The sequence below is a fragment of the Cydia amplana genome, chromosome 25 (assembly GCF_948474715.1).
Source record: "Cydia amplana chromosome 25, ilCydAmpl1.1, whole genome shotgun sequence".
In the NCBI taxonomy this organism is placed as follows: domain Eukaryota; kingdom Metazoa; phylum Arthropoda; class Insecta; order Lepidoptera; family Tortricidae; genus Cydia; species Cydia amplana.
The window spans coordinates 4,445,456-4,461,609 of record NC_086093.1 but is presented as its reverse complement, the minus strand read 5'-3'; the positions used below and the strand labels follow the sequence as shown (position 1 = coordinate 4,461,609).

General features: G+C 39.7%; 2 protein-coding genes across 2 annotated transcripts in view; one reads left to right on the top strand and one right to left on the bottom strand.

Moving 5' to 3' along the window:
- The window catches only part of LOC134659710 (dipeptidyl peptidase 9), a 74,574-nt gene extending 60,791 nt beyond the window's left edge, over positions 1-13,783 (bottom strand). The window contains exons 1-4 of the mRNA XM_063515402.1: positions 13,217-13,783; positions 2,816-3,017; positions 1,589-1,761; positions 364-461 (exon numbers count right to left, since the gene is read on the bottom strand). Coding sequence (XP_063371472.1) covers positions 364-461; positions 1,589-1,761; positions 2,816-3,017; positions 13,217-13,503 — 760 coding nt within the window. The 5' untranslated portion in view covers positions 13,504-13,783. The remainder of the gene's footprint in view (positions 1-363; positions 462-1,588; positions 1,762-2,815; positions 3,018-13,216) is intronic.
- Positions 13,784-14,411: 628 nt separating this feature from the next.
- Positions 14,412-16,154, top strand: part of LOC134659700 (unextended protein-like) — a 39,490-nt gene continuing 37,747 nt past the window's right edge. Inside the window, exon 1 of the mRNA XM_063515389.1 lies at positions 14,412-15,013. Within this exon, the coding sequence (XP_063371459.1) occupies positions 14,562-15,013 (452 nt within the window). The 5' untranslated portion in view covers positions 14,412-14,561. The remainder of the gene's footprint in view (positions 15,014-16,154) is intronic.

The following is a 16,154-nucleotide window of genomic DNA, read 5'->3' as shown; positions in this document are numbered from 1 at the left end:
CTTATGGACGTAATAGTAAAACCTCTAGCAGCCCACCATACAAGAAAAACTAAAATCAATGGTATTAGATAATATCCTCCTAAAGCCAAGCCATACAAACGGAACATCCAAAATTTGCCACTGAAATTTGAACTTAAAATATGGGAAATAGAGTTGATTTTGCGTTGTTTGTATAAAATAAAGTCGCTTTCCGCTGTCTGTCCTTATGTATGCTTAGATCTTTAAAAGAACTAACGGATTTTGATGCGGTTGTTTTTTATTATATATAGAGTGATTCAAGAGGAAGGTTTATGTATAATTTGTTACCCGTGCGAGACCGGGGCGGGTCTTATATAAATCTAGCCTTATAAAAATAGTCCTCACCGTCTGAGCAGGGTTGCCACCAGAAACCCGTATACCGAGAGAACTCCTCCTGAGTCACGTAGCACGGCACTCCGGCTTGCCTGGGGTCGTCGCTTAACCTGTCAACGGATAGAAATAATAGGGTATTTGACAATTTTTGAAGTGAAAACTTCTTTAGCGGCCCAGCGCACTTTTTGAAGTGGGGAAAAAATGATAAACTCGAGACAGCGTAAGGCGATCACGTGACCGTAAGGGGCGTAAGGCGATCACGTGACCGTAAGCCTCGTAAGGTGGCCGCTCATAATTTAAATCAATAAAGAAAAACTCAATGTTATTTGACATTTATGTTGCGGACTCCTTTTCAAGACTCTTTACCTATGTTCAAATAATTTGACGTTGTCATGGCAGTATGTAAATAAACATGTCAATGAAAAAGTGTGATCTTATTTGAGAATGATAATAATAAATAAATAAACAATAAAAAAAAAACAATATATAATATATAAATAGAATACCTCCGCTAAACGTATGTATCGTGTTACCGGGCGTCGGTAACATAGCGAGGTGAGTTTTCACTTCTATCGGCACTCCCGGAGTGCAACCGTTGTTTTTTTTATTAAACATTATTTGATTGAAGCATATTTTTGAAAGTCACACGACAGTATATATGTGTACTTCAAAATGTAAGTACAGTGGCTCCTGGGTCTATTGTTTCCCATAAAGTTTTAAGTCATAATGTATTGTTTGCCTGCATTTTCGTTAGTCATAATTTGGATTTTCTCAGAAACGCGTAACGTTTCAGGATTGCCATAAACCCAACCTAACCTAACCTATCGGCTATCTATAGTACAACCTTAAGAAAATCCTTAAAAGTTAACGGTTTCAGAATTATGACTAATTTATTATTATTATTTATTACAATATATTTACACAGCATTACAGTTCGCACCAAAGCGCTGGCAAATTTATACATGCAAATAATATAAATTAAAAATATGTCAAGTTATTTAAAATATACAACTAGGTAATATACATTTTCGTGTCAATCAATAAAATTAAACAAAAGAAATGAAATTAAATCAAAAAGTTTCATTCATCCATCCTCTCACAGTATTTCAGACATTCACGACACACATTCACCCATCTGCTGGCAAACACATCGCAATCAGGATAATGATAATCTGACAATCATTACATTATGACTTTCAATAATTATGTCAAACAAAGGGATCCGAGTGACTCGTACCTAGTGCTGTCGGTGCTAGCGTAGGTGAGCCTCTGTGGGCGGAGCCCCGGCCCCGCGAGCCAGATGTCGCCGCGCGCGGCGTGCGCGACGAGCGCGGGGCTGCGCGGGCACATCGCCGGCGTCAGCGGAGCCCCGCTGCCGAGGTGCAGCGCCCGAGGCACCAGCGGAGGCGTCTGGAAATATATAAGGTTTTAGGTTCATTTGACAGGTAGAAAAAGGCGTTAAAGGTCAGTTAGAACAAAAAGTTGACAGTTCCGAACAACTGACAGGCTGATATCGTCCGGCGGACTGATAATCAGTGGGCCCCTTTAGATATTACTAGCGAGTAGCGACCCGCCCCGGCTTCGCCCGGGTGCTTCAACGATTTTGCACAAAACCTTAACAAATGATACACCTTCCTCAAGAACCACTACTGATAGCTGAAACCGTATGAAAATCCGTTCAGTAGTTCTTGAGTTTATCGTGAACATACACTGATTATTCTCAAACGAACAAAAACGAGAAAGAAAAGTCATACTTGTTTGCGTGTTGTACCATTTTATAAGTATGCCCCTACTACACAACCTTTCACCCTCCATCGCGATACGGCATGCTATTCTGGGGTATTCTGGGGTTATGTACTTCTTTTTTTTTTGTTATTATGGACATATGAATCTAAATCTATTAATTATTATTTGTAACGAATTATTGTTAAATATGTAACTGACAGTGTATGATTAATACCAATAAAAATCTATCTATCTATCTAAAGAAAACACTGACCCGGTTACCCTCCCTTTCATCACAAACATAAGAGGCGATTTTATGTGACACAATAAACAATTTACCAGTTTTACATGTAAACTCCTACTCTGCACTCCTTCAGCTTGCATCGCGATACGGCATGCTACTCTGGGGTGTTTCCTTACTAAACTGAGACTGACCTGGTTACCTTCCCCTTCATCGCACACGAATAGCGACGAGGAGCAAGGAAAAAGCACCCGCCCGCTTGAATGGAGCTCGTAGGAGGCGATACCGCAGGCTGCTACTCGTTGTCTCTCCCATAATAGCTGTTCTTCTCTGGACCATTTGGTCGAGTTCTTAACTAAGGCTCTTAAGAGACGATTTTATGTGACACAATAAACGATTTACCAGTTTTACATGTAAACTCCTACTCTGCACTCCTTCAGCTTGCATCGCGATACGGCATGCTACTCTGGGGTGTTTCCTTACTAAACTGAGACTGACCTGGTTACCTTCCCCTTCATCGCACACGAATAGCGACGAGGAGCAAGGAAAAAGCACCCGCCCGCTTGAATGGAGCTCGTAGGAGGCGATACCGCAGGCTGCTACTCGTTGTCTCTCCCATAATAGCTGTTCTTCTCTGGACCATTTGCCTGAGTTTACCCCTAGTGCGACATTGGACTCGATGAGTGGTTTCCATTCCAATCTGAAAAGTAAATACTTAAGTATATAAGGTGTGTGGGGCGTCGTGGTAACGGACATGGAAGAGAACAATCTCACGCCTGACGATGCCTAAGACCCCTATCGCTAGGCCGGGAAAACGCTAGGTTGAAGAAGAAGATAAGGTGTGGGGGTTTCCAACCGAACGTCGCAAATTCGAGCCTTAGCTCATAATCATACCAATAAGTTTCTCAAAACTTAACATCGTGGAAAGCATTGACGTATATCTCAGGACTGGCCTTACGGGCACTAAAAAACCGGCCAAGTGCGAGTCGGACTCGCGCACGGAGGGTTCCGCACCATCAACAAAAAATAGAGCAAAACAAGCAAAAAAAACGGTCACCCATCCAAGTTCTGACCCCGCCCGACGTTGCTTAACTTCGGTCAAAAATCACGTTTGTTGTATGGGAGCCCCACTTAAATCTTTATTTTATTCTGTTTTTAGTATTTGTTGTTATAGCGGCAACAGAAATACATCATCTGTGAAAATTTCAACTGTCTAGCTATCACGGTTCGTGAGATACAGCCTGGTGACAGACGGACGGACGGACGGACGGACAGCGGAGTCTTAGTAATAGGGTCCCGTTTTTACCCTTTGGGTACGGAACCCTAAAAATGGTACTAGTTCAGCCAATCGTGCAGTCTAACGCAACTATAGTTCGTTTTTTTTAGCATTAGAAAGAAGTTGCAAGAAGGTAAGCGATCTTGACATGTCTTTTAATTGAAAAACGCTTTTTAAAAATCAAAAACTATTACTTATGAAAGCAGGAGAATATAAATGATCGTATTAGATTCATAATTGTTACATATTTACCGTAACTTATTTTTAAAATGTGTTTTTCAATTAAAAGACACATCAAGATTGTTTACCTTATTTCTAATGCTAATAAAAACGAACTATAGTTGCGACCAATCGCGTGCGTGATACTAACTCCACCAATCGCGTTGTAGCGGTGTCACACCACTGTACTGGGCGCATTCTTGCCCCATTGTTATTGCCTGTAAGGCCAGTCCTGAGATATACGTCAATGGTGGAAATGCAAACTGTTGTTATGTTGGTATGTTGTTGTTGATCCTGAAGGTTGTGTGAAAGTGATCATTCTCGATAAGACTATTTCTTATCATTTTGTACCTTCTATCGTAGTTCTGAGCAATAATAGTTACTTGTTTTACAAGGGGGCAAGTTGTTGTTTAACCCCTCGTGCTAATATTGATGCGCACGTATTCGTAAAGTGGAATCTTGAGCGTTTTGAGGGTTTCAAATAACGAAGGTTAAACAAACTTTGCTCCCGAGTGAATCACAAAAATTTTCACCACACCGATGGAAAGAAAATAGTAACTGTAAAACATTACAAACTGAATTCAATTTAAGGTTATTAAATATTTATCATTCAAAATCATTACTTAGAAGAAACTATGAGTCCTTGGTCGTCCGACAAGAAACTATGGGTCCTTGTTTGTCCGAACCTTATCGTCCTTTTATCGAATTTTATCATCCTTGCTTTTTTATGTGTTTTATTTTCGATTATTAAATAAAATAAAATAAAACTTAGAAGTTTCTACCAGCCAACATGAGGAAACCACTCAAAATTTACATCAGGTTATTTTGCCACTCTTGTGGTTAAAACTAAACATTCGCATCAGTTTTTGAAGTATAAAGTGTGTGGTGAAAATATTAAATGTTGCACAATGATAAGAGATTTTTTTAATTACCCTATAACATGGATGTTATATAACTGATGCTAAAAGTACGCAAATCTTATCTATGATATAATATAATTGATATTTAGTAAGTAACAAGATAGTACCACGGATGTATATGTCTCCATAAAATTGTAAACACTCGTCATAATACAATCTCGCTAGTTACATTATAAACTGACGGTAGGGAGATTATAATCTAACCTAACCTACGTTAGATTACCTATAAACTAACGGGTTCACAATCTTACGGTGTCATATATAAAACCGGATTGTACTGTCACCTTTTTTTTAATCAAAATCGACCCTTATCACTGTAGTATTCAATGAAACACCGCGAGTCCTTGACAACAACTGATTTATTAAAATATAAGGGGGTACTACCCACATCTTACAGATACCTACAACATCTCCCCCAAAAAGAATTTCTTAAAAAACTGAACAATTTGTTACGTTGTAACTTAAATTATAACTTAAATTACTTTAGTCTATATTATTCCCATTTTTTTTTTTACAATCACTCTTAGGACTCTATAACTCAATTTATTTTAGTTGTAGCATGATTGACATATTTTTTACAGATAGGTTTGAATGACCATATTAGTTTCAAAGTAACAATTTTATCTTTAACTTATCATTAAGTATAGGTAAGTACAAGTATATATTACTCGCTAATGAATTCAAAGAATAATGAAACTTACATCTACGTGTGATAAACTCACGGTTATATAACTATAATGCACAAAACACCTTAAATTTATAAGAAACTGTAAGGTTCAAAATAAAACCGTGATATCATAATTTTACTATGACGTTAAAATTAGACAGGTGACTTTGAACCTTACGGATAATGAAATAGAATATAATTACTTCGGTTATTCCGACTTAGTACAAATTAATTTGGTAATTAATTTATACAGTAGGCTATTATAATAACAAATACATACGCATAGGCTATATGAATATAGGTATAGGTACATAACGAGTATACTTAATTTGATAAGTACATATTTTACATCTTAGATTGATTTTCGGCAAATAATTTCGCCTTTCTACGCGTCATTATAACTGTTGGTCCATCGGAAGCATGTGTTTGTTGATTATCTGCCTTAATGGCGTTATCATAAGGCAGGTTTTCGCATGTTTCCGATTGACCCACATTTTCGCAGGCGTCCTTGAACTCCTCCCCGCAGTCAGCTGATGGCTGCGGCGGCTCGGACTTCGGGGACACCGGCTCGTCACTCATCATACATTTTATCAAATGACGACGATTGCGTCGGAATTTACCTCCCACCTTATTCTGAACTATGTACGATCTAGGAGTCGCGGCTTTACCCACCACAGTGGCACGAGTCCTAGCTTTTCCTTCTACACATACTACATCATCACCTATGTTTAGTGGAGGTAATTCCTTACAATGTAAGTCGTACCGCACTTTGGCCTTATATTGATTAAGTACCATTGTGTCGTGTTCGGACGAGTCAACAGGTTTCGGCTTTAATAATTCTGGATGAACAGGTAGTTTGCATCTTAATCTGCGACTCATCAAAAGCTGCGCAGGGGAGCTCAAACCGTCCCGGGGCGTATTTCGGTAGTTTAGAAGTGCTAAATAAAAATCGCTGTCACTCAAAATTGATTTTTTGAGCATTGACTTTACCGTTTGAACTGCGCGTTCACTCTTCCCATTAGCCTGGGCATAATTTGGCGATGATGTTACGTGATTAAAATCCCAATTTTTGGAAAATACTTTAAAATCGCGACTACTAAATTGGGTCCCATTATCTGTAATCAAAGTGTCGGGTATTCCGTGACGTGCAAATATTTCCTTTATATTATTTATCACAACGTTGGAAGAAATGTTTGGTAAACTACACACTTCAACATAGTTGGAATAATAATCCACTAGAACTAGGAAATACTTTTTTCTTATTTCGAAAATATCTGCACCAACTTTTTCCCACGGAAGTTTAGGGATAGCAATGGGTAATAGCGGCTCCTTAGGCGGGGCGTTTGAGCACTCCTGGCAGGTAGCACATCGTCTCACCATCAGCTCGATATCACGTGACATGTTAGGCCAGTACATCACTTGTCTCGCGCGCCGCTTGCATCGATCTATGCCCATATGGCCCTCGTGTACTATATTTAACATTGTTGATCGCAAGGCTCGCGGTATCAACACAGACATATCTTTATAAATCACTCCGTCGACAATAAATAATTCTTCCCTAAATGACCAGTACACCTTCAGGTCAGGGGTCACTTGCGACTTATGGTCGGGCCAACCCATATTAATATACTCAGTTAGCTTTACAAATTCGGAGTCTCGTTGTGATTCTTTTTTAATTAACGATAATTTCGCATTTGAAATAGGCATGTTATCAATTATTAGTTGTATCTGATACACGTTATTTTTATGTACTCCCTCACTATAAAGATCTGGCAAAGGCGCCCGAGACAATGTGTCCGGTATATACATATACTTTCCAGGCTTATAAGTAACAACTAAATCGTAATGCTGTAAACGCAGCATCATGCGTTGTAAGCGTGCCGGGACAGACATAAGAGGTTTTTTGAAAATGCTCTCTAAAGGTTTGTGGTCTGATTCAACAGTTACTTTCTCTCTGCCAAATATATACTGGTGGAATCGTTCACAAGCAAAAACAATCGCGAGCAATTCCTTTTCGACTTGCGCGTACCGGCGCTGCGCGTCCGTGAGCGTGCGCGAGGCGAACTCCACGGGCCGCCCGCCCTGCAGAATCACGGCGCCCAGGGCGTCACGTGACGCGTCAACTGAGAGCGTCACCGGTGCCGTCACGTCGTACAGCGCCAGTACGCCGGCACCACAAACACACTCTCTTAACTCATTAAACGCTCCCTGTTCCGCGGGCCCCCACTGCCAGTTATTTTCTTTTTTAAGTAAGTTAGTTAAAGGTGTCGCTCGTTGAGAATAATTAGGTATGAACTTTGACAAATAATTCACGGCTCCAAGAAATCGCTCTAAACTCTTCCTATCGCATGGCGGCGGCATTTGACTTATTGCCCTAATTTTCTCACTATCCGGTCTCATACCTTCTGCGTCAAAAATGTGCCCTAAATAAGTAACTTGCTGAACAGCTATTTTACACTTATCTTTGTTGAATTTGAGATTTATCTCTCTCGCTCGGTTTAACAATGCATGTAATCTCTCATCATGTTCCTGTCTGGTTTTACCCCATACAATAATGTCGTCTATGAAATTGTCTACGCCTTCAAGGTCCTCAAGAAGTTGCCGCATTTTGGCATGGAAAACCTCCGAGGCACAACTAATGCCAAACGGTAACCGAAGGAACTGATACCTTCCAAATGGAGTTGCAAATGTGCAAAGGTCAGCGCTTTCCTCGTCCAGCTGCACGACCCAAAAACCCGAATTAGCGTCCAGCACCGAGAAGTAGGTGGCCCCGCGCAAGCGTGTGGCCAGCTCGGTTAGCGAGGGCAGCTGGTAGTGCGCGCGACGCACCGCTACGTTCAACGCGCGCGGGTCGAGGCATACGCGAATACCGTTATTCTTTTTTGCAACAAGTACTAACGGATGAACCCATTTTGTAGGATGTGACACTTTCCTAATTACTCCTAATTCCTCCATTTTTTTTAATTCGTCCGTTAACCTGTCTCTTAAACCTAGAGGTATCTTCCTATTTGCACATACGACTGGCGGAACCGATTTATCAACAACAATGTGATATTTACCCGGTAGACAACCTAAACCTTTAAAGAGATCAGAATATGACGCCAAGTTTATGGCGTAAATACGTTTTACCATGCCCATTTCTTCACAAGAGTCCCGTCCCAGCACACTTTGACATTTCATGTTAGCGATTGCAAAATGCAATAGATAAGGTTTATTTTTATACCAAAAAGTTATATCGCACTCACCTGCAATAGGGATTTCATTATGGGTATAAGATTCCAAATTAACATTGACCGATTGTAACATTTGTTTGTTAAACCCTAGCGATAAAAATCTTTCTAAAGAAATAACATTCATATCAGCACCCGAATCAAGCTTAAAACGCTCAGATCCATTCTCACACAACAAGGTTTCATACCACTGACTTTTCGTTTTATTACATTTCACCATATCCACGTAAAACGGTTCCGACTCGCCTGAACCACTACTATACGAGTCATTCTGTTCTATCTCATACACTTTTTTAACGCCGTTGTCAGTTTGTACAAAACGAGACTTACACATTCTGGAGAAGTGTCCACGATTTCCGCACGCGAAACAAGTCGCGTATGAAGCTGGGCATTCCCGGTTGTCACAACGCATTCCGCCGCAACCCGCGCACTCCCGCGGCGGGCCTCGCACGCCGCCGCCGGTGCCGCGAGCGCCGCGCCCGCGCCGCGCGCCGGGCGCCGATGCTCGGCGAGGCGGCCGCGCGCCGCCACCGCCGCCTCCGCCTCGCGCGCGCCTGTCTACACCGTGCACCTGCACTGCACTTGAACACTCGACACTTTTACCTATCTGCTTGCCGCTCTCTTGTGACACTTCGTCAGCTTGGCACAACTTGACGGCCTTATCCAGATTGAGATCGTCGCATCTCAAAAGCCTATCTCTCACTGTGGAATTCCGTATGCCGCACACGATACGATCTTTTATCAGGTCCTCCTGCAAAGTACTGAACTCACAATTTTTGCTCAGGAGACGCAAGGCCGTAACATACGTCTGAATAGACTCGCCCTCCTCTTGATTACGAGTAAAAAATCTATATCTCAACAAGGTTATGTTGACCTTCGCCCCAAAGTACTCGTCATATTTTTTTATAATAGCCTTTACGTCATCCTTATCGGTCTCGTTATCGAAAGTAAACGTTTGAAAAACGTCGAAGCCCTCAGGCCCGATGAGGTTGACGAGTAGGCTCGCCTCCACCCCGGCAGACTCCGAACTCACTCCGGAGGCTTTCACGAACAGTGTGAATTGTTGTTTCCACCGCTTCCATGCATCGGCACGGGCAACCGGCCCTCCCGCCATGTCGAGTTCCGGTGGTGGTCTCGCGTGCTCCATTATAGTGAATAAATTTCACACTTACGCAACACCGCACAAAGTAAAACGTTCGTAACTATAAATAGGCGTCTTTGGTGACTTTAGACACACTTTACGAATCTATATACCAAGACAAAAGCACTACACCGCTGCCACCATGTAGTATTCAATGAAACACCGCGAGTCCTTGACAACAACTGATTTATTAAAATATAAGGGGGTACTACCCACATCTTACAGATACCTACAACAATCACCAAGCAAGACAAGGTCATAGGAGGGAAAACGGTTCAAAAAAGAGGGTCAAAATAGAGGACTGTGTCTCACTCACACCTCACACTAGTTAATGGTGGTCTACCTACATCCTTCCCACATTGGATGAGGATTCGCACGCTGCTCCAGTGTGCAAGCGGGACATCGCTATATACGTGCATAGCACTGGCACACTCATACACCAGAGGGTTGTGCGAATTATTATTTAACGAATCAGATTACAGAATGATCAAGGTGGCTGAGGTCAATGCCCTGATAATGTGCTTGTAACATGTATGTTTATAAATAAATGATATCTGAGAGTTTTTTGTTATGACTCTGATTCTGAGTACTCATTAGACCCCTGTACGGCTACCATCAGTTTGGCACTGACATAAACGCCGTCGAGAACGTAATTTACTTTCTACACATCTCGCTCGTTCTCGCATATCGCCGCTATACTTACTCAACCTCGTATCTGCAACACTCATTTGATGACAAAAACACCCGTATTCCGAATGATAAAAAAAAGCGACATTTCCATCAAATGATTGTTGCAGATATGAGGTTGAGTAAGTATAGCGACGATATTAGTTCAAATGAGATGTATAGAAGGTAAATTACGTTCTCGATAGCGTAAATGTCAGTTTTGACACTGTCAGTGACTCATGGTACGGGCTCTGTATATCGTTTTTGAGTGGTAATAGAAGTGTAGCACTATTAGGGCCACCCTACACTAGCGTCTCCCGAGCGTTGGCGTCTAGGTCTTTGGCTGCTGCTCGAAGCAACGTTGGCGCAACTGCGCAGCTACACCATTTTGCATAGCGCTGACTAGATGCCGACGCTCAAAAGACGTTCGTGTGGGGTGGCTCTTATACTTGGAGCAATAATATGGTTGAGATCTTATGAATTTCCATATATTTAATTTTTTGTAGTTTTTGTAGTATGTAGTATTGATTACAAATTTTTAATGATTTAATTGTCTATGTATGATACGGATCCTGACCAAATATCTAGTCATCTTTTTGCATATTTTTCGGGATTTTTTCTGCTTGAGCCATCACCCACATTGAGTTTAAGTATAGTATGGCTCTTCTGAGGTGAACTTTTCGCTTCGAACGTTAATCTTTCAAACAAAGGCCATTGTCTCTATTATCGCACAGCCGCTAGCTCGAGCGTTAGCACGTGCCAGCACAACATTCATATTGAAAAACAACCGGTATCGTCATAGTATTAAGGTTCAAATTTAATGTCACTGATATTCTAGATATTACGTTTTGGTAGTGTAGGACGATAGACCGCCCCGAAGCGATACGGCACTCATATTATTTTGATACTTAGTGTGGTGTTAAAAATGAAACGTGGTTATTTATGATAAAGCGTTGTATATTTGTTATATAACAAAATCTAAGGTAACAATGTTAAGATTAATAAGTTTAACATAGGTATAATCAACATTTTTCCGTGTAGGTATATAAACAGTTATACGTACTTACTACTAGATAAAATCGTGTCATAAAAAATCAGATATAATAAATTTCTTGCAATCAAAATCCAGGGTCACGTAAGCAGGTCGTCACTAAGGCCTGATTTAGGGTCGCTAAATTATAAAATAATGTGCCCCACTACTCATGCACACGGATCTTGCACACCGCTCTTCTCATAAACTTATTGTATTTACCTATGCAAAACAATAGTGGTCAGGTCGCAAATCCTTATCAGTGTTTTTATTGTCACTATGCGTCGGCATCACATCAGAGGTGCTAATTTCACAGTAGGTATCGTTATTTTAAAGATAAGAAAATATAACAATGCTTGCAGCTGCACCTTTGTAAATTATTACATTTACCACCGCTTTCATTTTTAATACCACACTAAGTATCAAAATAATATGAGTGCCGTATCGCTTCGGGGCGGTCTATCGTCCTACACTACCAAAACGTAATATCTAGAATATCAGTGACATTAAATTTGAACCTTAATACTATGACGATACCGGTTGTTTTTCAATATGAATGTTGTGCTGGCACGTGCTAACGCTCGAGCTAGCGGCTGTGCGATAATAGAGACAATGTCCTTTGTTTGAAAGATTAATGTTCGAAGCGAAAAGTTCACCTCAGAAGAGCCATACTATACATAGGAAAACTTAACCCTGTAATTAAGAATCTACTCCTCATCTATTTACTTATAAAAATCAATAAAAAACCGGCCAAGTGCGAGTCGGACTCGCGTTCCAAGGGTTCCGTACATAAAGTCCGACTCACGTTCGACTGCACATTTCTAATAGGTTTCCCTGTCATCTATAGGTAAAGAACTATTTTTGTGTATTATGTTTTCAAAATTTTAGACTCAGTAGTTTCGGAGATAAAGGGGGGAGGGGGAGGGAATGGTCGGACAGACAGACGCAAGAGTATCCTATAAGAGTTCCGATTTTTCCTTTTGAGGTAAGGAACCCTAAAAGAAACAAAACACATTAATACTAGAATTAGTAAGAAAGTGGAGTAAATAACAATATGTAAGCACTCTTATTATGTAAAAAGTTGCATCACCAAATGACACATATAAATATGTTAATATCACTTTCTTTCTTTTGTGTTGGGAGTGTTGCAAGCAATTTAAAATTCAAAACAGCCAATTACAGACATAATTGTTAATTTGGTATTGTATTATTGAGGTAGTCATTAATATTAGCAAAGTAACCTAATTAATTAGTAGTACAGGTACAAGTTGTGGGCAGTGTGAAATTAGTTGAAAGAGATCATTTTCTAGCGATAAGACAGCTCATTGTTTTAGCTCCATCCTTAACATTTGTAAGTATTATTTTTTCTTGAATTGTGCAATAAAGAGTAAGAATTTCTGTTATGTTATGATATTTATGACGACTGGTCTGGCCTAGCGGGTAGTGACCATGCCTGTGGAGCCCTGGTCTGTGTGGTCCTGGGTTCGAATTCCAGTAAGGGCATTTATTGTGTGACTAGCACAGATATTTGTTCCCGAGTCTTGGGTGTTTTCTATGTATTTATATATTATATATATCGTTGTCTGAGTACCCACAATGCAAGCCTTCTTGAGCTTACTGTGGGACTTAGTCAATCTGTGTAAGAATGTCCTACAATTTTTTTTTTTTAATATGACCCCAGCACAAAAAATCCCAATTCAAACGCAAGATTTAAAAAGGCTCTTATTAGAAAAAAAATGGAATATAGTACCTCGTGTTATTGGCATGAGGAGATGGAGTCACATCAGTGTATAGCAAGGTAATCTCCCAACCGTTCTGCGGCGTCCTCAGAAAGTAGATCCTGGTCTTCCCATTACTAAGTTTCCGAAAGGAAATAGCCATAGGGACCATCGTGGAAAGAGAAGACAGCTCCTTTCTCAAGTCGTGTACCGCTTGTCTTACTTCCGACCATGTATATCTTTTTGACGGAACCCTCACAAATTCACCCGCAGCAGCCCCATCCCCAGCTTCCCGCACTTCCATTTTGTCAGTTTCCATAAGAAAATCCAACAAAATTTTAATTTATTCACAGCTACAAATCATGATGATATAACAAAAACTTAAACAAAGAAGACTACCACGCTTCCGTGTTGTTGACTCAGTGATAAGTCAATTAAACTAATATGAAGCCTAGTTAAACAGCGTAACAGTCATTATAAATAGTAATTAGGTGATAATTAATTAATATTTGTCTAAAATTGAGCCAACACACTCGTTTTTGACGGCCAAAAATCTTCCGGTGTCTTCAATTCACGGCAGCCAACTTGATGAACATTTGACAGTTAATACGACTTGCCAGCGTAAAAACTTAGTACTCCCCGAATCTTAAGGAAAATTATCTAAAATTTTACGTCACATGAATAAAGTAAATATTAAATTTTATTCATATAACTTTATATATAGATAGTAATATTTTGCGGAGTAAGCTAGCGGTTAAAGCTGCAGATGCAGATTTGTATTTATGGCACAACCTTTATTTTCTTATATATTTCTTCCTGGCAATTTATTACCTATGTGCATGTTCAAAAATCATAATTGAATTCATATTCATATTATAAATAACCTACAATTAAGAAATGAAGAATTCACATAACATTAAAAATTATATCTAAATTACAAAGCTTTTGATTACAAGCTTGTTATGCCTGAACTTCTTAGAAAGTTCACTTAAATTGTATTCAAGTATTAAAGTTAAGTATCGTCATAATATTTTCGAACGAACCTTAATGCACTTTGACGTTGACGTGGGATACCGTGGGGATACCCACATCAAAAAGATTACCCTACTTTATATATAATATAAAATAAAGTAAAACGTTATCATAAATGTATTTATAATATATCAATATTAAATATAAACATAAATAATGAAGTAAAAGAATATTAAATATTGCCTTTATTTTAATTTGTCGCCGGATGTGACATATTACTCGTAGCGCTCGAGTTTTACTGCAGTTCCGGCAACTATTGCCGCCGAACTGTCAAGAGAGGAAAACATGTCGTTATAGATATATGCGGTTGTGTATCTTATTTTTCGCGTTTACGCCTCCGAAAAAATGGTTTTAATACCAAAAGTGTTACGGACTTGTGGTTTAATATTGTGTATATTAGTAAACGTGCACGCTTTGGTAAATGCACCAACAAAACCATGGATAGTGTCATTCAAAGTGGTAGAAAAATCATGCGTAGAAAACAATTGTAAATATTTATTAAATGTGCGTGGTGGTGAGTTCTTGGGGCATTATTCGTGGAGATTAACCCCTAGTGAAGGCTTGCGAGGTGGCAGCTGTGATGTGATTAGTTCTAATTACGAATTGCGTAAAGTTAAGACTGAAGAATGGATAACTTATATAGAAATGACCGTTCCTCATGTTGAGGGGAAAATGTACTTTTGCCTGCACGATTCGGAGGGAAAATTTCGTCCGTTTGGTGGAGAATGGGTGCACCAAGGCACCGAATTGTATTTGGATCCCAGAAGCGACGAGGCGTCGCGCATTGTCGCAATAACGTAAGTTTTTATTTAAAAACATGGTTGAAAACTGTCTGCTAATTAAATTATTCACAGAAAATAGTTTTGTTACAAGTTACACTTCGTTCGATTCTATTAAATATTCTTAGGGTTTTTGAAAAGTCATCAGTCAATCATCATCACATTTTTTTTAAGAAATATTTTTCTGCAATAATCCAATGTTTCAGCCTTGTCTTTCTCCCTTTTACTCTTTCTCAATTTTAAAGTTAAAGTTTTCTTCTATTCCTTTGGATGAACTGAATTGGCATGAATTTAAAGAAATATGAATAGCAGTATATTATTTATGTACTAGCAACCCGCCCCAGCTTCGCACGGGTAAAAAAAACATAAACCTTCCTCCTGAATCACTCTATCAATTCAAATCTCAATTTAAGCGTGAAGAGGTAACAGACAGACAGAGTTAATTTCGCATAAATTTATTAGTCACAATTTTGCATTATCTCATAGCACTTGTAAACCGACAATGTCAAGGTCATTATGTGATTAACGGATGTTTTAATACTTAATTGCGACATCAGAGCATAATTATGAGTGTTTCTAACATTATCAGTAGCTCTTACGAAGTACCTATTTTTATTTAACTTTAATGTGTAAATGGTAACCCATGCGAAGTCCGGGGCGGGTCCCTAGTAAGCAAAAAGGATTTAAAGACCAACTCCGGACGGTACGACCTTTGTGCAGTCAGCAGCAGAAGTTGCTAAGCAGATGAGGTGTTCAAAAGTACCTTGACGCGCTCTGATTCTCTTAACAATAAAGTTGCGTCAAGATCATTTTGAATATCTGGTCCGCTTAGCAGCTATGGCTGCTAACTGTACCGTCGAGTCAGTAAGAGTGTGCTTACATCTTAAAGGCCGGCAACGCACTTTCAACCCCTCTGGTATTGTTCACGGGCGACGGTAATTACTTACCATCAGCTTCGTCTACTCGTTAGTCTCCTATATCCTAAAATAAAACTCGGAAAGAATAATGGCATTGTCAAGGAAATAAAAAAAATAAAAATCGATCCTTATAATGTTTGCCTATGAAACGATGACGCTATATGCCCTCATTCTTTGTTCTGTCAGGCGTGGCTCACACCACGATTTCATCGCTTTGCTACAGGTAGCTACAAGTACATCCA